At 46.5% G+C, this 25,444-nt stretch overlaps 1 protein-coding gene across 1 annotated transcript in view; it reads left to right on the top strand.

The window, feature by feature from the left end:
• Nucleotides 1-25,444, top strand: part of LOC135873823 (ATP-dependent translocase ABCB1-like) — an 81,290-nt gene that overhangs the window by 49,722 nt on the left and 6,124 nt on the right. The window contains exons 15-22 of the mRNA XM_065398437.1: nucleotides 3,927-4,073; nucleotides 5,023-5,127; nucleotides 5,799-5,876; nucleotides 7,215-7,298; nucleotides 10,229-10,432; nucleotides 17,453-17,553; nucleotides 19,499-19,639; nucleotides 25,095-25,251. Coding sequence (XP_065254509.1) covers nucleotides 3,927-4,073; nucleotides 5,023-5,127; nucleotides 5,799-5,876; nucleotides 7,215-7,298; nucleotides 10,229-10,432; nucleotides 17,453-17,553; nucleotides 19,499-19,639; nucleotides 25,095-25,251 — 1,017 coding nt within the window. The remainder of the gene's footprint in view (nucleotides 1-3,926; nucleotides 4,074-5,022; nucleotides 5,128-5,798; nucleotides 5,877-7,214; nucleotides 7,299-10,228; nucleotides 10,433-17,452; nucleotides 17,554-19,498; nucleotides 19,640-25,094; nucleotides 25,252-25,444) is intronic.

Here is a 25,444-nt window from a genome sequence, read left to right as displayed (position 1 = left end):
GGCTCATGAAGCCCTACACTGGCGCCCTGGACACTGAAAAAGAACTGTTCAACTACCGGCTGAGCAAGTGCAGAATGGTGGTGGAGTGTGCTTTTGGACGTCTCAAGGGGAGATGGAGAAGCTTACTGGCTCGCTGTGATCTCAGCGAAACCAATATCCCCATTGTTATAGCAGCTTGCTGTGTGCTCCACAATCTGTGTGAGAGCAAGGGGGAGACCTTTATGGCGGGGTGGGAGGTTGAGGCAAATAGCCTGGCATCTGATTACGCCCAGCCAGACAGCCGGGCGATTAGAAGAGCCCAGCGGGACGCGCTGTGCATCCGGGAGGCTTTGAAAGCTAGGTTCCACAGTGAGCAGGGTAACCAGTGACTTTTAAGTTTCTGTACAGAGAAGCTGAACCTGCCACCGTTTCTTTACCCAGTTAATGTTGACTATCCTCTCCAGTTTCAGACCCCCTCCACCCCCTTCCAAAAAAATAAAATCAGTTTTATTTTGTTAATGAACACCGTTGTCTTTATTACTGTTTTCGCGGGAATGTTTTAAACCTGGGACGCAGACTGTGGTGGGGAGAGGGTGTAGTGTACTGATGCAAATGATCCTTCTAAACTCCAGGAATGACAGGATTCGCAGTGGCGGACTGGTTGTTTCAACGGAGCCTGCCAGCCCTCCTGAGCGGGACTGCGTGTATGTGGGGGCTATGTGACTTTATGGCAGGGGGAGGAGGGTTACAGATCCCCTGCTGCGTGGCTCTGTGATCCAGGACAAGGACCGCTGCATAAGATCTGTAACTGCCCTCCCCCGCCACAAAGTCACAGAGCAACCCCCCCCCCCCCCCCACGCACAGAACATGAAAACCACCTCCCAGACTGACCAGGGTAACTAGTCACTGCACTGTGTATGTGCCCTGCTGCTGGACCTGCCCCCGCCTCTGTACCCTGCTAAAGGTGACTGTCCTGTCCAAGTACCAAGCCCCTTCCCCCCCCTTCAGACAGACTCTCCCTCAAAAGAACATGATTGAAACAGTAATGAACAGAAACGTATTTTTTATTAACAACCACACATGAAACTGGGGGGTGAAACTTGGACGGGGGCTTGGGGGAGGCGGGCAGAAAAGGACTTTTCAAATTTTGGGGAATGACAGCCTTCTGGTGCTTGAGCAGTCTGCAGGGGTGGAGTGAGAGTTTTCATGGACTCTGCCGCCCCTCCTTCTTTGGACTTTGGGCGAGGGGGTATGGGACTTGGTGGCGGGGGAGTGCGGTTACTGATAGACTGCAGCGGGGCTCTGTCCTCCTGCCTCCGTTCCTGCAGAACATCAACAAGGCGCCGGAGCGTGTCCGTTTGCTCCCTCAGAAGTCCAAGCAGCGTTTGAGTCGCCTGTTGGTCTTCCTGCCGCCACCTCTCCTCACGTTCCATGTGTGTCCGGTGCATTTGGGACAAATTCTCCCTCCAATGGTTCTGCTGTGCTGCCTGGGCTCGGGAGCAGCCCATTAGTTCTGAGAACATGTCCTCTCGCGTCTTCTTCTTCCTCCGCCTAATGTGCGCTAGCCTCTGGGAGTGTGATGCCAGGCTGGGTTGGGAGACAGTCGCAGATGTGGCTGTGGGAATGAGAAAAAGGTAGTGAATTCCTCCGAATCACAAATGTAGTTGTGAACAGAGAACATAGTCTTTCTCTGTGAACAAGACCATGCACCGCACCTATCACATGCACGCTCAGGACAAGGTCGAATTTTCGGACCTCGCCTTCAGTGCCTGGGGTCTTGCACTGCCGATCTGGGAAGCGGGGCAGGACACAGGAATTTCTGTAGCAGGCAGACATGGTAAGCCGTAGACTTGTGGCTGCTTAAAACTGTAGTAGTACCACTGGCCTCCTTTCACATTGAAAGCAATGCCAGTCTCTGCTGCCAGCAATCGGCCAAGCATGAACTCTGGCCCTGTCGCACCCCCTCGCGGCTGTCCCAGGGAAAGATCCCTGTATGCTGCCCCTCTCCCGCCTCCACCGCGTGGCTGTAAACCAGCGGTTACAGTTCTGTAAAGGAACTTGCAAGCAGTCCCAATACTAACAGTCCCCTACCTAATTCAAAGCAGGTCATCATGAGCGACATCACACTCATGAGGATCTCGGACAGCGAGAAGGAAAGGATGCTTCGGGAAAGCCTGCAAAGACCAGGGCCCTATGCCGCCATGCTGTGCAAGGCAATGATCCAGGAGTACTTGAGGATCTCCTGGCGCGGGAACGTCTCCTACTTCGGAGGACCCACTAAGGCCGCTCTCCCCAGGAACCTGATGAACAGGCTTTCCCATTACCTCCAGGAGAGCTTCGTCGAGATGTCCGTGGAGGATTTCAGCTCTATCCCCGGACATATAGACCGGATTTTAATATAGCTGCAGTGGCAGGGACTAAAGAGTGGAGCAGCTTGGGCAGCAGAATCATGCACAACCGGACACTGTTAGATTTTTTTTAAATAGTTGGAACTGAATATTTAAGCGCCCAGGGTTAAGAAATCATGAAGAACACATTGTTATTATTCTTAATATTCCAGTTTTGTTAAAAATAAATGTTTAGATGTTTAAAACACTTACTGCTTGATCCTTCCCCTGAATCTGTGTCCGGGTTAAATGCTGGGGAGGGTTGGTAGGGGATCTCTGTAAGGGTGATGAAGAGCTCCTGGCTGTCGAGGAAATCAGCTTGATAAGCGCTGCCGACTGCCTCGTCCGCCTCATCTCCTTCCTCATCTTCCCCGTCCTCTAACATGTCCGAGGAAGCGGCCGTGGACAATATCCCATCCTCAGAGTCCACGGTCAGTGGTGGGGTAGTGGTGGCGGCCGCATCTAGGATGGAATGCAGTGCCTCGTAGAAATGGGATGTGTGGGGCTGGGATCCGGATTGTCCGTTTGCCTCTTTGGTCTTCTGGTAGCCTTGTCTCAGCTCCTTGATTTTCATGCGGCACTGCGTTGCATCCCGGCTGTATCCTCTCTCTGCCATGGCTTTAGAGATCTTCTCATAGATCTTTGCGTTCCATCTTTTGGAGCGCAGCTCGGAAAGCACGGACTCATCGCCCCACACAGCGATGAGATCCAAGACTTCCCGATCAGTCCATGCTGGGGCCCTCTTTCTCTTCTGGGATTGCACGGCCATCTCTGCTGGAGAGCTCTGCATCGTTGCCAGTGCTGCTGAGCTCGCCACGATGTCCAAACAGGAAATGAGATTCAAACTGCCCAGACAGGAAAAGGAATTCAAATTTTCCCGGGGCTTTTCCTGTGTGGCTGGTCAGAGCATCCGAGCTCGGACTGCTGTCCAGAGCGTCAACAGAGTGGTGCACTGTGGGATAGCTCCCGGAGCTATTAGCGTCGATTTCCATCCACACCAAGCCTAATTCGATATGGCCATGTCGAATTTAGCGCTACTCCCCTCGTTGGGGAAGAGTACAGAAGTCGAATTTAAGAGACCTCTATGTCGAACTAAATAGCCTCGTGGTGTGGACGGGTGCAGGGTTAATTCGATGTAACGGCGCTAAATTCGACATAAACGCCTAGTGTAGACCAGGCCTTAGACTGATCTCTTTGTGCTCTGAACAGTGAGACTTTTAGGTCGTTATAATGATTCATGTGTTAAAGCTGCAATCCATGGTCACTGACCCTATTTGATATTTCACTGAACTATATATACCCCATCCCATCCACCCCCCCAGTTAACCTTTTGTTAAATTTATGCCTGCAGATTTTTTTGACTTGCAATTGCAGTTTTAAGACCTTAAATTACAGAGTGGCAAATCTTCAATATGTTTGCTCATTCAGTGTGTATGTTGGAGGCTGGGGCGAATTATCTGTGAACAGTTGCTAGGACAGTTTACTGATTTACCCCCTAGCTGAGGAAATTGTCATGTTTCACAACTTTCAGGGAACAGTTGAATTTTATCTCTTATATAGGAGGAAAATCTCCCGGCTGTGCCTTATTCCAGAATTCTGGCTCTGAACAAACCTGAGTGGCTGCATATATTCTTTGGCGTGATTGCTGCTGCCTTCTCTGGTGGCATCTACCCTGCATTTTCTGTTCTATATGGAAAAATCATTTGGGTAAGTTCAGAACTGTATGGTAAACTAACGAAACAGGCACAAATGCAGAACTTTAAATCCTGCTCGACCCTCCAGCTAGTCCTCTCTAGTGATGCCTTAGAGCCTCCTTCTACTCCCACCGTCAATGAACTCTACAAGTCTTTCCATTGACTTTAGTAGGAACTTGATCAAGCCCTTGATCTCCTCTCCCCACTTGAGATTTCTTGCCTATTTTCCAGCCCCGTATTTGGAATGACTTCACCTTTCCAGTGAAGCAAATCACGTTCCCTTATCAAACTCAGTTTTCGTTTACCACTCTCCACTGTTGTGCACATTCCCTGCCTTGTACCCGACCCTACTCTTTGCATTGTACCCATTCTCTTCAGACAGTAAGCTCCTTCAAGGTACTTTGCATTCCAACATGGTTGTAAGTACCAGGGACGTCCACGGGACCGTCTGAATAATTAACCCCTTAATTCCTGAATCATTGCAGGAAAGAAATGGAGTCTTCCTTTGGATTCCAGTATATGATTGTTGGAAGCTGCTGGGAGTTGGAGCAGCAGCCAGGGGGAATGGTTGGAGCAAGATGTTGAGCGAATCTTTTATCTTCAGGCAAGAGAAGAGGGGTATTGTAGTCAGCTGGAGGGGAGGTGGATGGTCTGACGGAGTGACAACATTCAGTGGAAGGCAGATAAGAGCTGGTGAAGTGGCAGCCTGGAGGCAGGGTTTAGTGGAACTGCAGCTCCCAGGCAAATGTGGAGAGGGTCTGGTGGAGGGTTGGAGAAGGAGCAGCTGATGAGAGGCAGGTCAGCTGGGAGAGGTGGAGTGACCTCCTGGCCAGCAGCAGAAAGCTGAGAGGTGGCAGAGTTCAGGTGCTGGGGAAGAGCTGAGAGAAGGTGAAGTTCAATAGTTTCTACAGTGTTTCCTGAGCTATTGTAACTGGTGGTCACTTTGTGCTTTTCTTACATAGGCTTTTCAAGAAACAGATCCTGAAAAAAGGAGCAAAAACACCACATTGCTTTCTCTAATGTGTCTTGTACTGGCAGTGATCAGCTTAGTAACACACATAATCCAGGTAAACTTCACTACATTAAAAAGTCAAAGCTGAGTATCTGGTCACATACATTATGGTCAAGATTTTCAGATCTCGTTGAGAGGCTATGTTGGGGACATAATGCAACTTTGAATTCACTATGTTTCTTAAAAATTGTTCCAGAGCCAAGCCACTGAATGACTCAAGTGGCTGGTATGGAATACAGAGCCATACCCTTCCTGATTGCCAGTTACAAAGCAGCCCAGGGCAGCAATGTCTGAAAGGTGCTGCTGACCGTTCTGTGTCCTTGGGGGAATGCGTTTGGGCACAGCCCAGTTCCACTACATTGGTGTGTACGTTACAAAAAACACCGGCCCAGTCGGCACTGTTAGATAGCAGAGTGAGTAGTGAGGCTAAGGAATGAGTAAGCAGGGAAGGTGACTCCACTGCTGACCTCTGCAGCTGGCTGTGGAAGCATGTGGGGGGGGGGGGGGGCAGTATGAGGAAACTTCAGTTTCCAGGAATGTGTGTGGTACCTTTCACCAGCTTTAAACTAACATCTGAAACCATATCCCAAAACACTGTGTAGGTTCTGTAAAATGTGTGGCTGAATGGTTGAAATACCATCACATTTACAGCAGGTTGTTCTAAATATGACTGTACAGCCCAGCACATACAGTTCAACTGTTTTATTTCCCACTCTGCCTTCTCAGGGATTCATGTTTGGAAATTCTGGAGAAGTTCTGACCAAGAGATTGCGATCTTTGTCATTCAAAGCATTGCTTCAGCAGGTATGGGCCACGTTTCTGGGTCAGAGCAAATATGCAGCACTCCTGCCAAGTGAGCCAGATGGCTTTTGTGGGCTGATGTTTGTATAACACCATCAAAATTCCTGGTTCCCTGCAGCCTGTGTAGAGCCTCCCTCCAATACAGCTTCAAGAGAACCCATCCTTTTAGTGAAACTTTAACAATGCACAAGCGGCAAGTCTCTGAGCACACATGCGAAACAAAATAAAGCAAAAGCATGTACAGATTAACTCAGTGCTGCTAGGAGAGCTGTCTAATTTTGATGCCATCTCTTTCAATATCGACCATACTGAAGAGTGTATAAAACATGCATGTATCTGAATGCATTGGTATATTTGCAAAGATTAACAAAACAGAAGTTAAATCTCTATCTCACCCTGATGGTCATGATATAAATGTTTAGATAAATAGGCTTAGGTCTGTTTGCATCAAACTCCATAGCAAACGGACCATATCATAACAGGTATATGTTCTCAAAGCATTATCTTTGCTCTCTAGAGTGGTTTCTCTTGTCAAGATGACCAGCTGGATCAGGAATGATTTACAATAATACTGTTGCAACATGACTGCCCTTGTATACTCCCTGCTGATGGATCCCTGGGAATGACACTCCTCTATTTGTTCCTTGCAGAGGATTCTCTGTGGGTGAACGATTAGGCACCCTGCACACCCATTGGTAGCACTTGGTATCACAGGGTTCTACATATGCACAGGAGCATTCTAAGAGGATAGGGGAGGAGAGGGAAAATTACAAAAAAACCCAAACCTCTCCTTCTTTTCCACTACCTTTAAGGATAATAAAGCTGATTCTCCTCCCACATGCACCCATATCGATCAGGAATAGCTCTACAGAAGTCAGTGTAATATAAAACGTGTAGGAGAGGAGCACTGTGCCTATCAGATGTTGGTATGGGCGTGGAAGGGACTCTCATTATGGTGCAAAAAGAACGAGGAGTACATGTGCCACAAGTACTCCTTGTTCTTTTTGCTGAAACCTGTCATTATGGTGCATGACACGTACTTGACTCTAAATTCTAAAATCTTTGAAGTTGTTAGCACCTGGATTGTTAACAGTTTAATGTTCTGAGGGTAAGAATAGTTTATGTCAAGATTGTTTTCAGTTTATCTGACAAATGTTATTCATCACAAAAGAAGAGTGAGTATCTTAGTGCTTATGTTGGCTCTGTCTCTTCCCCACACTCACGTGCTAGTCAAGCTTTAAATGTCCATACATTGTACTAATGACCCTGACAAGTCTGAGTTACGATAAGAACATTTCATTTGCAAAAGCAAAAATAACTGAACCATCTATTCCTTTGCAGGAGATTGGGTGGTACGACGATCCTAAAAATGCCATAGGGTTTTTGTTAACCAGACTAGCTACAGATGCTTCACAAGTCAAAGGGGTATGTTTGTTTTTGTTTGTATGTTTTGCTTACAAATGTGAATTGCAGTGTTGGCAAGGGATGATGAAGTTATTTTGGAAAACGAGTTAGTAAATCTACTCTAGAGACTGGCTGACACATTTAAATACCACACTATCAACGTCTCGGAAACAGTTTCACTAGTCCCAATTTATGACGATTATAAAGCTTCGGCAGATGTTCGTACACCTTCCATTTCCTTGCTGTAAGCGGCTAAGTAAACACCTTAGTAACTCTAAAAGTTAGCCATGTCCAAGGGCCAGTGTAAGCACTTCTGCTCCACTTAAACTGCATGATGGAGCAAAGTCTTCAGTGTATGAAGTGGCCCTAAAGCCCCACTTCAGTTGCTTGGAGGGGCTGTAGTGTGGGAGAATTGCATTGCAGCCAATGCCCTGGCCTCATGTTGACATGGGTACATTTCTTCTTCCCAGCTCTGTCCACTGCATTTCATACACAGAAAGACGGTTTATGTGGGCTTTATGGGGTGAAGTGAGTTGTCATTAATACAGAGTATCAGTGATGGCAGAAGCACGAGGGACTGTGTGACTTGGGGGAGTGGTGTAGGATACGAGCCACTGAAAATGCTGCAGGTCAGTGGCAAATTCTGCAGAATTTGCCAATCTCCCCTTTCCTCCCCACCACGACTCCATCAAAAAAATTCTGACGCATCAGCCATACTTTTAAAAATAAATTCACTGATGAGCAAAGAGTAATAAGTTTCCTTATTTTTTCAATAGTTTAAAATAAAATTAAATTTCTACTTCACTTGTCTTAACAAAATAAAAAAAATGCTTCCTCGACTCCCGGATTCACTAGACTCACTAGATCCTCAGACTCACTAGATTTCATACTCCCTCCCATCTCCTCTTTACTGGCCAGCACAGGGTGGGAATCAATCAAATATTTGACCAAACGTACAATTACTTGAATCTTTAAAAACTGCAACTTAATTCTTGAGGATAAGGTCCATCATCCCAGCTGTCAAGGTAAAACAGGTGCATGGGATCCAAACTATAAAAAAGCTTAATAGATCAAAATGAACATCAGAACATTGCATTCTCCGGAGCAGTGGTTCTCAATCGGCTGCGAGCAGGTTTCAGGGGGTCCGCAAAGCAGGGCCAGCATTAGAGTCGCTGGGGCCAAGGGCAGAAAGCCAAAGCCCCACCTCATGGGGCTGAAGCCCAAGGCCCTGAGCCGCACCACATGGGGATGAAGCCAAAGCCTGAACAATGTAGCTTCGTGGGGGGCCCTGTGACATGGAGCCCCAGTAATTGCCCTGCTTGCTACCCCATAATGCTGGCCCTGGCTTTTATATGCAGAAAACCAGTTATTGTGGGCAATTAAGTTTTTATAGCATGTTGGGTGGGGGGACCTCAGAAAGGAAAAGGGTGAGAACCCCTGCTCTGGAGAACAAAGAAATATCAGTGAGTGAGAGACAAGGTGGGTAAGGTAATATCTTGTATTGGACAAACTTCTGTTGGTGAGAGAGGCAAGCGTTCGAGCTTACACAGGGCTCTTTAGGTCTTCTTCACCAAGAGAAGCTGGGCCAATAAAAGATATTACCTCACCTACCTTGTCTCTCTAATCGCCTGGAACCAACACGGCTACTGCTAAGTAACTAAGTATGTTGTGCTAGCTGAAGTCTCAAAGTGATCTTTATGTATAAGCCCATAGAGTGCATGGCAATAATTCATCTTGGCATTGGTTTGGTTTTATAATTTTATTGAACACAAAAGTCTCTTGAGGGCAGGAAAGCCTCTGGCTAGCAAAGAAAGACTCATACTTCCTACCCAAGGTTTTCTTGGTTTGTCCACAGTGCGATATTTGAAAGATGGATTGTTTCCACAAAACTTTCCATTTCGTCTGCAGGCATGAGTAGAGCTGACCAACATGTTTTCAGTGAATGGTATTTTTGCTGAAATATGTATTTTTAGGGATCCCAAATCTATTAATGAATTCAGGTAAAATGTGACTAATAGTCAAAAGAGATAGGAAGGGAGATTTGATTTAAGTCTAAATGTTTCATTTTGACCATTTAAACATATGCCATTTCTACTTTTGTTTTGAAATGACATTTCGTTTTCAAATTTGACCAAATAAAAAAGAGAAGAAAAATACCGCAAAATGGCCAAATCAATATAAAAAAAATTGTATGTGTGGCGGGAGGAATTTTTAGTCAACCAAAATGTTTTGGTCAATTTGAAATTACTATTTTTTATTCGACCAAAGAATTTTTTTTATTGTTTCAGATCTAATCAAATCATTTCCCTCCCCCCCCCCCCCCCCCCGCAATTTTCCACTTTGGTCCCCAGCTGGAAAATCCACTATTTTCTCAGCTGAGCCATGAGTATTGTCACATTTTACATAGATCCCTTGTGCCAATTATCACTTTTACATTTCTTGATGACATGGATGTGCAGATCCTCAGGGAGAGAAGAGCTCTTTGGTGTGAACGCTCATTTCCTGCTGCTAACACTGCTGAAAACAAAGTGCCTAATTAAAGGAACCTGCAGCTTCCATTATCTCCAGCTGATGTACAGCACCTATGAAAATCAGGCCCTAGGTGCCTTAAGCTGGGCACCCAATAACTGACATGCCCCAAATTAGAGGCTGTTGGCTCTTCATGATTTCTGTGCCTTGTTGTGGCACAGGAGGACCCTGATATTTTTTGTTGAATCGAGCCCATGTGGCCACATTTTCATCAGGCTTCCTGAACCTCACCCACACCTAGGGGTATTTGCATACGTAATTGTCCAGATGGGTTTTTGCATATACAATTGTCCATTTTAAATGCACAACATTTACGATTCTTCTCCCTCTGAATATTTGATCCTGAGTGAACAATGATTTCATACATTTGATCTCTGTTTTGTGTGTCAGGAATTAACTTTGGACTCTTTTGCTTTTAATAGGCTACTGGAAGCCAACTTGGCTTGTTCACTAAGACTGCCTCTACCCTTCTGACCGCCCTCATTATTGCTTTTGTATATGACTGGCGATTAACTTTGCTTATCCTGGCCTGCATTCCTTTCGTTATTGCTGCAAGTGCTATTCGACTGAGCTCTGTAGCTGGTCAGGCATCAAAAGATCAAAAAGCTTTGGAAGAGGCCGGACGAGTAAGATCTCCAATATAAACTAAATGGGTATAATGTTATATTGTTTTAAGGACAACATTGTCAGTGGTGATTTTCTACAGAAATTACTCTGAAAATATATTAAATAAAACAGTGATAAAGAGAGACATTCTATTATAGTGGGATGTTAGCTCCACTCTAGTTAAGTTTGAGGATGACTTTTCTTACCGCTTTAAAATCCACAGTTACTCATATTGCCTTAACATCATTTTTTTTGCCATTGAATTTTAACACAAAGTTAAGGTTGCTTGGTGGTATGTCGTCCCCTTGGAGAACCTTGAGTTGAGCAAAACTCAAACTTGTGAACATCAGGAATTGCACAGTTAAGGTTGCTGATGCAACCTTAACTCTGCCCTCTTTCAGTAATTCCCCAGTGCTCCCTGTTAACACACGTACCTTTACTCTGCCGACCCCACAGTTGCTGAAATATTCAAGCTCTTCACTTTCTTCTCTAGTCCATTCAATGTCACCCCCAGGATTCCATCTAACACTATGAAAGGACAAAAACGGGTAGGGGAAGGTTGACCATGCTAGCTTCCCTCTAGCCTCTTTCAGCTATGCCTCACTGTGCATGTACTCTCACTGGCCCGTGGCACTATAAAGATTCAGAAGGTTCCACTTCACTGTCACACTTAGCGAACTCCCCAGAAAGAATATCATACATGTACAATGTGAGAACTGCTTTACAGCCTTTTACAGCTCCCGTGCCCTGATGGTACATCTCAGCTGGGAGGTGATTCCCAGGTCTCATAGACATACCCATGCTAGCTCTGCTTGAGCTAGTGCACTAAAAAGAGCAGTGGAGCCAGGACGGTGGCTTGGGCGAGCCTCACAAGTAGTATGTGCCCAAGGGGTCTGGGTGGGTTTGTACTCATGCGGGTAGCTCAAGCCACTGCTCGTGCCACCCTCGCTATGCACAATGGGTACATCTATGCGAGCTGGGACTCGCACCTCCCAGCTTAAGTGTAGGGCGACTGTTACATACAGGATACCATCTCAACCTAGACTTTCACTTAGCCATCCTGAAAGCATTAGAATCCTTTCAAATTCCACCTCACAGCTGACAATATCCTTTGTAATTAAAGCCCCGTGCCCTGTTACTGACATAACCTACACAATTCCACATAGAACTGAGACATACTTCATCCTGAAGGTACACATGCACCTCCTGCCTTTCCACACACACACAGATCTCCTCATATCTCAGTCACAGCTCTGTCAGACACCTCCAAGTCATCCATAGATCTCGCTAACACACCTACCAAGCAGAGCTAACTACTTCCTCCGCTCTTCAGTACAGCTCCATCTGCCACTGAGCACACTCACTTTGCCTGGAGTGTGCATAGATAATAAATGCTTAGATTGCTCATATGCCAGCTCGCTACTGAAAATACCCTTTCTAATACAGCCCCTGTGCCCTGCTAATGATTCTGCACTGTACTGATGCACGCAGGATGCTGAAGGTACATACCTAGCTCCTCCCTTTGTTCGGACATCGGAGGGTGGAAAACACAGAGTTCCTCCTGTCCGAAGCTCTGCTCTGCTCTCTCACGTACCTCAGAGTGATCCACATGTCCTCACATCACCAACACACTTACCAAGCAGGCCCAACTACCGTCTCCACCATTTAGTGTGGGTACATCTAGCATCCTGATTGCAACTGGAGTATATGCAAATAATTCACATTGACTACTGCCAGCTCCATGGAACAGATGGAACATGGGGTGGGCAGCCTTTCTTTTTTTTTTTTTTTTCTTTCTTGTCCTGTAATATTGTTAGATGGAATCCTGTGGGTGACAGTGAATAGGCTGTAAAAGGACGTGAAGAGCTTGTACATGTCAGCAGCTGCGGGGTTGGCAGAGCAAAGGTATGTGTGTTAACTGGGCACTGCGGAAAGAGGGCAGAGGTAACCTGCATGCACAACCTTACTTGTGCATCTCCTGGTTTTCAGTAGTTTGAGTTTTGTTCCACACAGCATTCTAAGGGGTACGACATACCCACAAGCAACCTTAACTCTGCATTTAACGGCGTTCTTTGCCATGGAATGTCCAAAGTTTTTTGTGTTGTTTTTTTTTTTTTAAACAGGAAAAGCTCTGGTGGTGTTAGGAGGTAGTGGCCATATAGACAGTTGTACATCTAGTGTTCCACAATTAGCATACTGAGCCAGCTGCACCCCCTGACACACACATTCATCAGCTGTGCCTCACCAGCCCTGCTTCAGCACACCTCCCCTGCCATACCTCTGACCCAGTCACTGCATTCCCCCATCCCCACTACCATACAGAGGCTCCCTATTGCAAGCAGGGAACACCTCTCCCTGAAGTTTTCACTCCCTGTGTACTAACTTTTCTATTGCTGTCACTTCCTCCCTCCTCTAATCTGACTCACATGCAGTGCCTGGGGTGAAGGACAGCTGTGTTCCAGTGCCATAGTGTTCCTGGTCGTGTTTCAGAATGGCTAGAGGGTGGGGTTTGTAGCAGGCTGGTAGGAGAAATCACAGATAGGGTTTGTGTTCCAAAACACTGACAATTTTATGTTTGAGAGAAAAATCCTCTGACCCCTTTCCGATAGATGTGCCCCATCTCCAAGAACAGTGCAATGTCAGAGCTTGTAATGGTTTCTGGTAGGCCACGAACCCTCCAATTAATGTGCGTCCAGTAGGTTTCCTGTAGTGTTGGGGTGCACTGACAGAGCTGGGAGGTCCAATGGGTCAGGTGCACTGGTAGAGGTGGGGTATAGGAAGGTTGGGGTACACTGGAAGGGCTGGGGCTGCAGGAAAGTTGGGGTGCATGAGGGGTTGGGGTGCAAAGACAGCTGTGGGATGCAGGGGGTTAGGATGCCAAGACCAAGCTGGGGGTTGGGGTGCAGGAAGGTTGAGGTGCAGGATGGCTTGAGTTTATTGGCAAAGGGGGCACATGGGTTGCAGTGCACGGCTGGGGTGCACTGGCAGAGCTGGGGGGTCACGTGCCTCCATCACCTGAACCGCTTATCTCCCCTACCACCTATTCCTAGTTACCCCAATCCACCCTCCCAGCAGGGTTGCCAATTCTGGTTGAACCTATTCCTGGAGGTTTCCTCACATGACACAATCTTTAAAGATTAATCTTTAATTCCTGAAAAACAACGAGGAGTCTGGTGGCTTTGTGGATACAGACTAACACGGCTACTCCTCTGATACTTTAATTCCGGGAAACTCCAGGACAATCCTGGAGGTTTGGCAACCCTCATTCCAAGAAAGTTTACACATCCAATTTTCCACCCAAATGCTTTGATTGCATTTCTCCCAAAATGAAATTACCTCCTATGACTCTCACATTGTAGCAATCTCCAGCCACTCAGTTCAAAATTCCTTTTGTCTTAGGTGGGTGTTGTAATTAACTTATCTTTAGCAGTGTTAATTGAAGGGTGAGTTCACAGCCATCCAGTGGTCTGTGATTCATCTTCCAGTCCTTAGTATCTACCTATGAATTCTAGATCTAGAGTTCTAGCTCTAAATTTTTGGGTTTTTTTAAACACCCACCACCTAGAAACTTTTTTTTTTTTAAATGGCTGTTTTTAGGGCTTATATCTCCAGAACGTCTGGCTCAACAGATATCAAGTTTGGGTCACTAACCCTACCCTGCCGTCTCCTGAGGTGCACCACTATAAATTGGTGAACCTTATGGGGGTGCAAGATACGTGTAGTGATCCAAATTTGGGGTCATTTGACCAAGGGGTTTACAAGATGTTATTTCCCACCAAATAATCAGCTTCTCTAAAGGTTCGTTCTAGAAATGTTTTTTTGCCCACATCTAGAGATCAGACCACGGGTCTAATCCTGGCACAAGGGTCTCACTCACTTGAGGGTGACCTCCAGAGAATGCATGGCATCCATTAGCCCTTTGGGGGAAGCAAGATTCAGAACATTATCAGCAAAAGAGTTTGGCCATCCACTTAGGCTCTTGAGTAAAGGTCAAGCACTCCACAAGTTACACTGAGCACGTATGTAAAGCGAACCCCAAAGGATTTTCAGGTAGAATATGGTCAAAGCAGCTGGATAGACTGAAGAGATGCACAGTAAGTGTTTGTTCCTGAACTCCCCCAGCTAGTGACAGTTCACGGCCCCCCTTTGCTGAAAACCTGGGAAAGCTTGGCTGGAATGTTGCTAAAATCTGTTATTATCAGGCTTTTATTTTGGAGGAGGGTGTAATGTCATCAAAGTATTTTTGTTTTAAAATATAGGCGTGCAAATGCTTGCTGGCAAGAGAGGAGCATTTTAGGGGATGGAGGAGTTAAGGGAATAGGGTGAGAGGGGTTTGGGGCTGCACGGAGAAGAGGGGGGATTATGGGGAGGGAGATAAATGGGAACGGGTGGTAGAGGAGGTTGGGTTTGGGGAATGGATACTGGGAAGCAGACATGAGGGTTTGTTGCAGAGGGTCTGGGGGGAATAGGGGCAGCTCCACATTCTCCCCGTCTGTCCCTTTTGTGTGTGTGCTTGAATCTCGGGGACCCCCTAGCTCTCTAGGGGAGTCTTAGCTTCTCTATCCACCCCCTGCATGTGAGGTGGAAATGGGGGGGGGCTTGCCTCTCTGGGGGTGTCTGAGCCCTGCACCTGACCCCCCTCTGTTTGCCAGGCTCTGAAGCTACCTTGCCCAGCCGTGGGGATCTATCTGCCTTCCATGCCCCCTCTCATGTGAGCCAGGGTCTGCAGTAGGCATTGCTTTCTGGAGACATCTAAGCCCCCCTCCCTACCTCCTCACATGAATTGGAATCTGGGGTGCTTTGTCCCTCTAAGGGAGTCTGGCCCCCTCTCTCTACCTCTCCCCATGTGAGCTTGGCTCAGGGAAATCCGGGTGCACTGAGTGGGAAGCTTAGAACAGGCATGCTCAGAGTATGCCCCAAGAATACACTGCTGAGAGAGGGGTGAGGAACTGAGAATGGGCATGTCAGAAACTCTACAGTCTTGGGGAGGGGGAATGGAAAAATCCACTGGCATGAATGGAGCAGTTCATATGTCTCAGAGCTAGGTGACCAGGTGTCTCAATTTTAGAGGGACTGTCCTGATATTCGGGGCTTTGTCTTATATAGGTGCCTATTACTCCCCATCCCGTCCCGATTTTTCACACTTGCTGTCTGGTCACCCTACTCAGAGCTAGATTCTGGCTGAATTCAGGCTGGGTGTTCACTTTCAGCTGAGAACATCTCATTGAAATGAATGGGCCATTTCACAGCTCTCTGAGACTATTATGATGCTGATGGATGTGTGGAGCACCTCTGCTCCACTGGCCTTCTAATTTTATACAGCATTACAACTGAGCACCAGCTCTGCTCTAGCTAAGGTGGGGAAGCCCTTCCTGTTTAAAGGATGACTACTAAGTATGCTAAAATCTGTGTGTTTACACAGATTGTCTTGAAATTTGCTATGTGTCATGAAAGCATAGGGTAGGGTGAGTGATCCAAAGATGGGTCATTTGAGTATGGGGTTCCCCACAGCCTCCAGGGGGGAAAAATTAAGTTCACAGATTTTAGCAACTTTGAAGTTGTAAGCTCACCCTGAGCAGAAATCTGAAAATGAAATGTAAACTTTTGTTTTAATTTGGAGAAATGGAGTCTGAGCACAGCCAATAATTAAGAAGGCTCTCAAACTATGTTTGAAAAGAAAATTAATTACAAGGGGTGATTGCCGTGTAAGAGTAAGTGGGAAGAAGGGGCTGTTTGGGGTCTAGAGCAAGGGATGGGGGCATAGGTGCTGACTCTGTGGGTGGAAAAAAATTGGTGGATGCTTAGCACCCACTGGCAGCCAGCTCCATCCCTTCCCCCCCAGTGCCTCCCACCCACCGGTGGCCCCTCTGATCAACTCCTTCCCTCTCCCTCCCAGCGCTTCCTGCCCACCACAATCTGCTGTTCCGCGGTATGCTGTGGGGAAAGGGAAAGCAGTGGGGATGAGGTCCGCTCGGGGGAGGGGGGAGGAACTGGGTGGGAATAAGCAGGGTGGGAAGAGGCGGGATGGGGGTGGGGCTTTGGGGGACTGGGTGGAGTGGGGGTGGGGCCTGGAGCTGAGCGGGGGTTTGAGCACCCCTGGGGAAAGGAGGAAGCCGGCACATGAGGAGGGGGATTAATGAGGATGGGTGGTGGGGGAGGGAAGAAGGGTTAGGGGCTCAAATAAGGGGGAGGGTGGGGATTGGGAGAGTGTGAGGGGAGAGGATGGGGAATGTGCGGGGTGGCAGAGGAAGTTGAGGATTTGGGGGTGGGCTGTCAGCCCTGAATTCTCCCCTTCTGTGTGTGGTTGGATCTAGGGGAGCCCTGCTCCTCCATGTGAGCTGGGATCTAGGGTCCCTGCTCTTCTTGGAGTTTCTGAGCCTCTCACCTTGCCCCTCAATGAAGCCAGGATCAGGGGGGCTAAAGAATATGCAAATTTAAACATCTGAAATCCAGAAAATGAAAAGTGAAGATACACGTCACCCCTGTGGGAGTGCTGGCCAAAGTGTGTGGGGGAAGGGCCTGCTTTGGAGGAGGGGTGGACTGGGTGGGTCTGGCACATGGCTGGGGAAGCCTAGCAGAAGCAGGAGCAGGAGTCCCCACTGGGGGTGGGTAGTAGGAGTGTGGGGCTCACCCAGCTCAATGTGCCGCTCAGGCTGCATAACCAAGGTAGCATGCAGCCCTCCAGTGAGCTGCTGCCTGGGATATGTGTACTCAGAGCAAGGAGCAACTTCTTACCTTTTAATGGCTTCTATAGTGCCAGCTAATGCTGCTGTGCAACAAAATGGACAGGTGGGGGAGGAGTACTTAGGAATCACATAGCAGTCTTGTTGACTTAGTAGAAAGACCACTGTGACCTTAGGAAAATAATTTAATGGTTGTGCCTCAGTTTCCCTGTGAATGATACTTAATCTCCTTTTTTTAAAAGAAAAACACTTGGAGAGCGAAAGATGAAAAGTGCTACAGATGTGCTAACTACGTAGTGGTAGGAGGAGACTCAAACATAAGAGAATACTTCATAGCTGTCTTGTCTCCCGATTTAGATTTCAATGGAAGCAGTTGAAAATATAAGAACTGTGGCTTCATTAACTAGTGAAGATGCATTCTATGAGAGATATAATGCAAGTTTGAATGGTCCATACAGGTAGGATTTGCTCTCAGACAATGCTGTTTTTTAAAAGCAATGAATACATATTTTCTTAATTTAAAACAACTCAAGATTTATTCATATTACATTCATTTTCAGACTGAAAATATTAAACATATAAATGATTTGAAAAGATTTTGGCAGGGTAAAATGTATTTACTCTGTTTCTTTAAAATACGTTCTTAGATGCTATTGTGTGTGATGTAATATTTGTGTGTGAGAGAGAATGTAATGACCTGGTATAAAGTTTTTATTAACATGAATATGGGATATTTACTTGCTTCACAAGTACTGCAGCAGAATGAGCTTCATGGGTCAAGTGGCAAAGACTTTCTACTACATAACGTCACCATATATTATGACTTTAACTACAAGTAAGGACTTGCAGGTCTTGAAATAAGGTGCATTTCTTTTCCCCCTTTGGCTTTTTCATTCACACTCTACAAGCTAACCACTGCAGGGGCTAACTTCTAATATCCAAATATGTCAGACATTTTCCTAGTCTCCATTTTATTTAAATGAAATGATCTACCATCCATTTTGTTTCTTTCCCCTTAAATATGCTTTAAGTAAAAGTAGGGATTGAAAATGATAGTCCTCTGCCAATGACAGTTTTATGATTCAATATTCTATAAACCATCAGTATGAGAAAAAAAAATCTATATTTCATTGGAGAAATGGGATTCTCAGCTTTAGCACTTGTCTCTAGTCCTCTCAGATCATTGTATCACAATATTATGATTTTTAGAGAAACTATTTTGAAAAACATTTTAAAAATATATGAGCACTAGAGATGAGTGAAAATCTGAATTTCTATCCTGTGGGAAATTCTAATATTTCAACCTATGTTTTGCTCTGAAGTGGGACAAAATGTGAAAATATATCAATTTTTTTTCACGGAAAGAAAAGTTTTTTAGAAAAATTTCAATTTAGAAATGGCAAATCATTCCATTTTTGCATTGTTTCTCCAAACAAAATATTTTTATATTCCCAAATAATTGAAATATTTAATTTTCTTTTGTTTAACTGACCTGAAACTTTTTGTTTCTATCTAGTTCAACATCAAACTGCATTTCCCTGTTTTGGAACATTGCCTCTCTTATGGGCCAGGCTCCCTGGTTGGAGTATATCTCCCATGATGCAGTGTGGTCTCCCCTCTGACTGACTAGCATAATGCATTATCAGAGTCACATGGCTATGGGTGCAAAGCAGAAATATTTCAATTCAGGTCAAACCAACCCAGAATAAAATATTTTGTTACCTTTTTCCCAATGGAAATTTTCAAATATGCAGAAATTGCGTTTTCTGTTGAAAAATCATTTTGCCAGTTTCTTTGTCACAGCAAGGTCTGCACATAATTAAGGTGATCCAGTTTTACCATCCCACACAACAACATTGGTCACCATTTAAAAGTCACCACTGTACAGGGTGTCTGAGTTGCTACTTTTTCCCCTCCTGTACTCAGAACAGGCAATATCTGCAGTGCTTCAGTTATGCTGTGTTGTACACATTGACTGTTCTATGGTGACCACTACATTTATCCAAATTGTCCAAAAATTCAAGCATTCAAAGATCATAAGAGACTTATCGAAATTATCAATTTGCTTTGTGTCAGATCCTTGGCCATCCATAAACATTTATTCTGGAAACCAGCATTCAAGTGTTAAAATGTTATGACTATTAAAGGGAATTTTATCATAAGGTCCTATCCAACAAACAGCTGGTTGGGATGAAGGGGTCTCATTTGCCATAAGTTCTCTCCAGAGGCACCTTCATGGAGCCCCTAGCATGCAGCTTTATTAATTATTATTTATTATTTGTGTGAGTGAGGTATAGGGTTTGCCACCCCTAATCCAAAGGTCTGACCTTCTCCCGGCCAGTCTCTGTTCTTGGCATTTCATGACAATTTTTTCCTTTAACATAAATCTTTTTTTTTTATCAGGGACTCTCTAACAAAAGCCCCCCTATATGGACTTACTTATGGAATAGCCCAATGTGCAAACTACTTTCTCAATGCAGCAATCTTCAGATTCGGGGCATGGCTCATTGCTAATTGTTATACAAACTTTGAAAATGTATTTATGTGAGTACACATCAGTCCAAAGACAGTGATTTCAACACATGGTAGTTGTGTATAAGTCTAGTTACTAAGGCAATAGTGCAAGAGGTCCAACAGTTTAGAATCTGGTCAGGAGTTTAATTCAGGCAGAAGGGTTATTTCTGGGAGAGGAAGCTTGAAACAGGTGTGTTGGCATGTATAGAGCCTGGCTCAGTTTATTTACTATGGAGAAACTTTTACTGTTGACACTTCATTGCAGACAACGGGCTTTGTGAAATGCTTCTGCGTGGAAAAATTACATACCATTAGGGTATGTCTACACTACGAAATTAGGTTGAATTTATAGAAGCCGGTTTTATAGAAATCGGTTTTATACAGTCAATTGTGTGTGTCCCCACATTAAATGCTCTAAGTGCATTAAGTCAGCGGACCGCGTCCACAGTACTGAGTCTAGCGTCGACTTCTGGAGCATTGCACTGTGCGTAGCTATCCCACAGTTCCCGCAGTCTCCGCTGCCCATTGGAATTCTGGGTTGAGATCCCAATGCCTGATGATGCAAAAACAGTGTCGTGGGTGGTTCTGGGTACATGTTGTCAGGCCCCTCTCCCTCCATCAGAGCAACGGCAGACAATCGATTCACACCTTTTTACCTGGGTTACCTGTGCAGACAACATACCACGGCAAGCATGGAGCCCACTCAGCTCAGCTCAGCTCACCATCACCATGTCATCTGGGTGCCAGCAGACGTGGTACTGCATTGCTACACAGCAGCAGCTAATTGCCTTTTGGCAGTAGACGGTGCAGTATGACTGGTAGCCGTCATCGGCTATCTGGGTGCTGGCAGACGTGGGGTTGCATTGCTACACAGCAGCAGCTCCTTGCCTTTTGGCAGTGGATGGTGTATTACGACTGGTATCCGTCATCGTCGTATTCCTCAGTGAGTTCAATCAGAGGCACCTGGGCAGACATGTTTTGTCTCCTGGCCTATTGAACCGTCTTGACGATGATGGCTAGCAGTCGTAGTACATCATTTTCTGCCAAGCATCCAGAAGATGCCGATGGCTATCAGTCATGCTGCAACGTCTGCTGCCAGCTTAAGATGTAAAAACTAGATGGACCAGATTTGTTCTGTATTCATTTGCTTCCCCCTCCCTCCGTGAAATCAATGGCCTGCTAAACCCAGGGTTTTGAGTTCAATCTTTGGGGGGGCCATTCTGTGTGACAGTTGTTTGTGTTTCTCCCTGATGCACAGCCACCTTTGTTGATTTTAATTCCCTGTACCTGTAAGCCATGTCGTCACTCGCCCCTCCCTCCCTCGGTCAGACAATAGTTTCGCGCCTTTTTTCAGCACAGACGCCATAGCACTGGGATCATGGAGCCCCCTCAGATCACTGCGGCAATTATGAGCACTATGAACACCACGTGCATTGTCCTGGAGTATATGCAGAGCCAGAACATGCCAAAGCAAAACCAGGCGAGGAGGCGATTGCAGCGCGGCGACGAGAGTGATGAGGAAATTGACATGGACATAGACCTCTCACAAAGTACAGGCCCCAGCAATGTGCAAATCATGGTGTTACTGGGGCAGGTTCATGGTGTGGAATGCCGATTCTGGGCCTGGGAAACAAGCACAGACTGGTTGGCCGCATCGTGTTGCAGGTGTGGGATGATTTCCAGTGGCTGCGAAACTTTCGCATGCGTAAGGGCACTTTCATGGAACTTTGTGACTTGCTTTCCCCTGCCCTGAAGCGCCAGAATACCAGGATGAGAGCAGCCCTCACAGTTGAGAAGCGAGTGGCGATAGCCCTGTGGAAGCTTGCAACGCCAGACAGCTACCGGTCAGTCGGGAATCAATTTGGAGTGGGCAAATCTACTGTGGGGGCTGCTGTGATCCAAGTAGCCAATGCAATTAAAGACCTGCTGATATCAAGGGTAGTGACTCTGGGAAACATGCAGGTCATAGTGGATGGCTTTGCTGCAATGGGATTCCCAAACTGTGGTGGGGCGATAGACGGAACCCATATCCCTATCTTGTCACCGAAGCACCAAGCCACCGAGTACATAAACCGCAAGGGGTACTTTTCAATGCTGCTGCAAGCCCTGGTGGATCACAAGGGACATTTCACTAACATCAACGTGGGATGGCCGGGAAAGGTACATGATGTTCGCGTCTTCAGGAACTCTGGTCTGTTTCAAAAGCTGGAGGAAGGGACTTTCTTCCCGGACCAGAAAATAACCGTTGGGGATGTTGAAATGCCTATTGTGATCCTTGGGGACCCAGCCTACCCCTTAATGCCATGGCTCATGAAGCTGTACACAGGCAGCCTGGACAGGAGTCAGGACCTGTTCAACTATAGGCTGAGCAAGTGCCGAATGGTGGTGGAATGTGCATTTGGACGTTTAAAAGTGCGCTGGCGCAGTTTACTGACTCGAATAGACCTCAGCGAAGCCAATATTCCAATTGTTATTGCTGCTTGCTGTGCGCTCCACAATATCTGTGAGAGTAAGGGGGAGAAATTTATGGTGGGGTGGGAGGTTGAGGCAAATCGCCTGGCCGCTGATTACGCGCAGCCAGACACCAGGGCGGTTAGAAGAGTACAGCAGGGCGCGGTGCGCATCAGAGAAGCATTGAACACGAGTTTTGTGACTGGCCAGGCTACAGTGTGAAACTTCTGTTTGTTTCTCCTTGATGAACCCTCCCACCCCCACCCCCGGTTCACTCTACTTCCCTGTAAGCTAACCACCCTCCCCTCCCCCCTTCGAGCACCGCTTGCAGAGGCAATAAAGTCATTGTTACTTCACATTCATGCATTCTTTATTAATTCATCACACAACTACGGGGATAACTGCCAAGGTAGCCCAGGAAGGGTGGGGGAGGAGGGAAGCGCTGGGTGGGGTGGGGGAGGAGGGAAGGACAAGGATACACTGCAGTTTAAAACTTTAAAACTTTAACTCTTATTGAAGGCCAGCCATCGGGGGTGGAGTGGCTGGGTGGCCGGAGGCCCCCCCACCGTGTTCTTGGGCGTCTGGGTGAGGAGGCTATGGAACTTGGGGAGGAGGGCTGTTGGTTACACAGGGGCTGTAGTGGCAGTCTCTGCTCCTGCTGACTTTCCTGCAGCTCAACCCTACGCTGCAGCATTTCAGTTTGATGCTCCAGCAGCCGGAGCATCGACTCTTGCCTTCTGTCAGCAAGCTGATGCCACCTATCCTCTTCAGCCCACCACTTGCTCTCTTCAGCCCGCGACCTCTCCTCTCATTCATATTGTGCTTTTTTGCACTCTGACATTGACTGCCTCCATGCATTCTGCTGTGCTCTGTCAGCGTGGGAGGACATCTGGAGCTCCGAGAACATATCATCTCGAGTCCGCCATTTTCTCCTTCTAATCTTCACTAGCCTCTGCGAAGGAGAAACATTTGCAGCTGGTGGAGGAGAAGGGAGAGGTAGTTAAAAAAGACACATTTTAGAGAACAATGGGTACACTCTTTCACATTAAATTTTGCTGTTCACATTACACAGCACATGTGCTTTCGTTACAAGGTCGCATTTTTCCTCTTATATTGGGGGCCTGCCAGTTTGGTGTGAGAGATCACTCACGCAGTGCCAGGCAACAGAATTCGGCTTGCAGGCAGCCATGGTAAGCCACAGTCTTTTGGCTTTTTTAACCTTCAAACAGCAGCGCCCTCATTTCCCATACCAAGGACCCATTGGGTTGGCCATTTAAAATGGGTTTGCAATGTAAAAGGAGGGGCTGCGGTTTCCGAGTTAACATGCAGCACAAACCCAACTACCCACCCCCACACACACACACCCAATTCTCTGGGATGATCACTTCACCCCTCCCCCCCACCGCGTGGCTAACAGCGGGGAACATTTCTGTTCAGCCGAGCAGGAACGGGCACCTCTGAATGTCCCCTTAATAAAATCACCCCATTTCAACCAGGTGACCGTGAATGATATCACTCTCCTGAGGATAATAAAGAGAGATAAGGAATGGATGTTGTCTGCATGCCAGCAAACACCGGGACCATACACTGCCATGCTTTGTTATGCAATGATTCCAGACTACGTGCTACTGGCCTGGCGTGGTAAAGTGTCCTACCATGGTGGACGGGATAAGGCAGCCCTCCCCAGAAACCTTTTGCAAAGGCTTTGGGAGTACATGCAGTAGAGCTTTCTGGAGATGTCCCTGGAGGATTTCCGCTCCATCCCCATACACGTTAACAGACTTTTCCAGTAGCTGTACTGGCCGCGATTGCCAGGGCAAATTAATCATTAATCATTAAACACGCTTGCTTTTAAACCATGTGGAATATTTACAAAGGTACACTCACCAGAGGTCCCTTGTGTGCCCTCAGGGTCTGGGAGCACGCCTTGGGTGAGTTCGGGGGTTACTGGTTCCAGGTCCAGGGTGATAAACATATCCTGGCTGTTGGGGAAACCGGTTTCTCCGCTTCCTTGCTGTGAGCTATCTTCATTGTCTTCATCATCATCGTCTTCCGCGTACCCCGAGCCCGCTTCCCTGTTGCGTGATTCTTCATTGATGGAGTCAAAGCACACGGTTGGGGTAGTGGTGGCTGCACCCCCTAGAATGGCATGCAGCTCCGCGTAGAAGCGGCATGTTTGCGGCTCTGCCCCAGACCTTCCGTTTGCCTCTCTGGCTTTGTGGTAGGCTTGCCTTAGCTCCTTAATTTTCACGCGGCACTGCTGTGCGTCCCTGTTATGGCCTCTGTCCTTCATGGCCTTTGAGACTTTTTCTAATATTTTGCCATTTCGTTTACTGCTACGGAGTTCAGCTAGCACTGATTCGTCTCCCCATATGGCGAGCAGATCCCGTACCTCCCGTTTGGTCCATGCTGGAGTTCTTTTGCGATCCTGGGACTCCATCATGGTTACCTGTGCTGATGAGCTCTGCGTGGTCACCTGTGCTCTCCGCGCTGGGCAAACAGGAAATGAAATTCAAAAGTTCGCGGGGCTTTTCCTGTCTACCTGGTCAGTGCATCTGAGTTGAGAACGCTGTCCAGAGCGGTCACAATGAAGCACTGTGGGATAGCTCCCGGAGGCCAATAACGTCCAATTCCGTCCACACTACCCCAAATCCGACCCGCAAAGGCTGATTTTAGCACTAATCCCCTTGTCGGAGGTGGAGTAAAGAAACCGGTTTAAAGGGCCCTTTAAGTCGGAAAAAAGGGCTTCGTCGTGTGGACGTGTCCAGGCTTAATTCGATTTAATGCTGCTAAAGTCGACCTAAACTCGTAGTGTGGACCAGGCCTAAGTCACCCCTAAAAATGTTTGTAGCTGTAAACCTCTGTTTCTAATTCTTTGTGTGTAATTTTTCTAAACCATAAAGTTGTAAAAATGTCACAGTTCTCAGATTTATAGATAGTGTTAAATAAGGAAAACAATATTTGTAATTTATGAACAATAATAAAAAAGTCTCTCTTTAGATGAACTGAAAGATGTTTTGTGTTTGGTTTTCAGAGCCGCCTTCTCAGTTCTATACGGTGTTAAAAATGTTGGGCAGTCCACTTCTTTGGCACCAGATTTTGGCAAAGCTAAAGTTTCTTCCCAACGAATCTTTCAGCTTTTGGATCGGAAACCCTTAATTGACAGCTATAGTGAAGAGGGTACAAAACTGGTAAGGCCATTCAGAAAGTCCTTGAAACTAACAAACCTGGTGGTACTGTATTGTCCTTAATTGTATTAATCTTATTAAATTGCCTTTTGCAATGTCACAGAAGACAGGACCAGATAGGTAGGGTAAAATTTAACAGCAATAACTTAATAATTTTATATTTGCCCAGTGCCATTTAATACCTTTTTGCTTGAGA

Source organism: Emys orbicularis, chromosome 2, assembly GCF_028017835.1.
Source record: "Emys orbicularis isolate rEmyOrb1 chromosome 2, rEmyOrb1.hap1, whole genome shotgun sequence".
NCBI lineage: Eukaryota > Metazoa > Chordata > Testudines > Emydidae > Emys > Emys orbicularis.
This window is presented reverse-complemented; position numbering and strand designations above follow the sequence as displayed.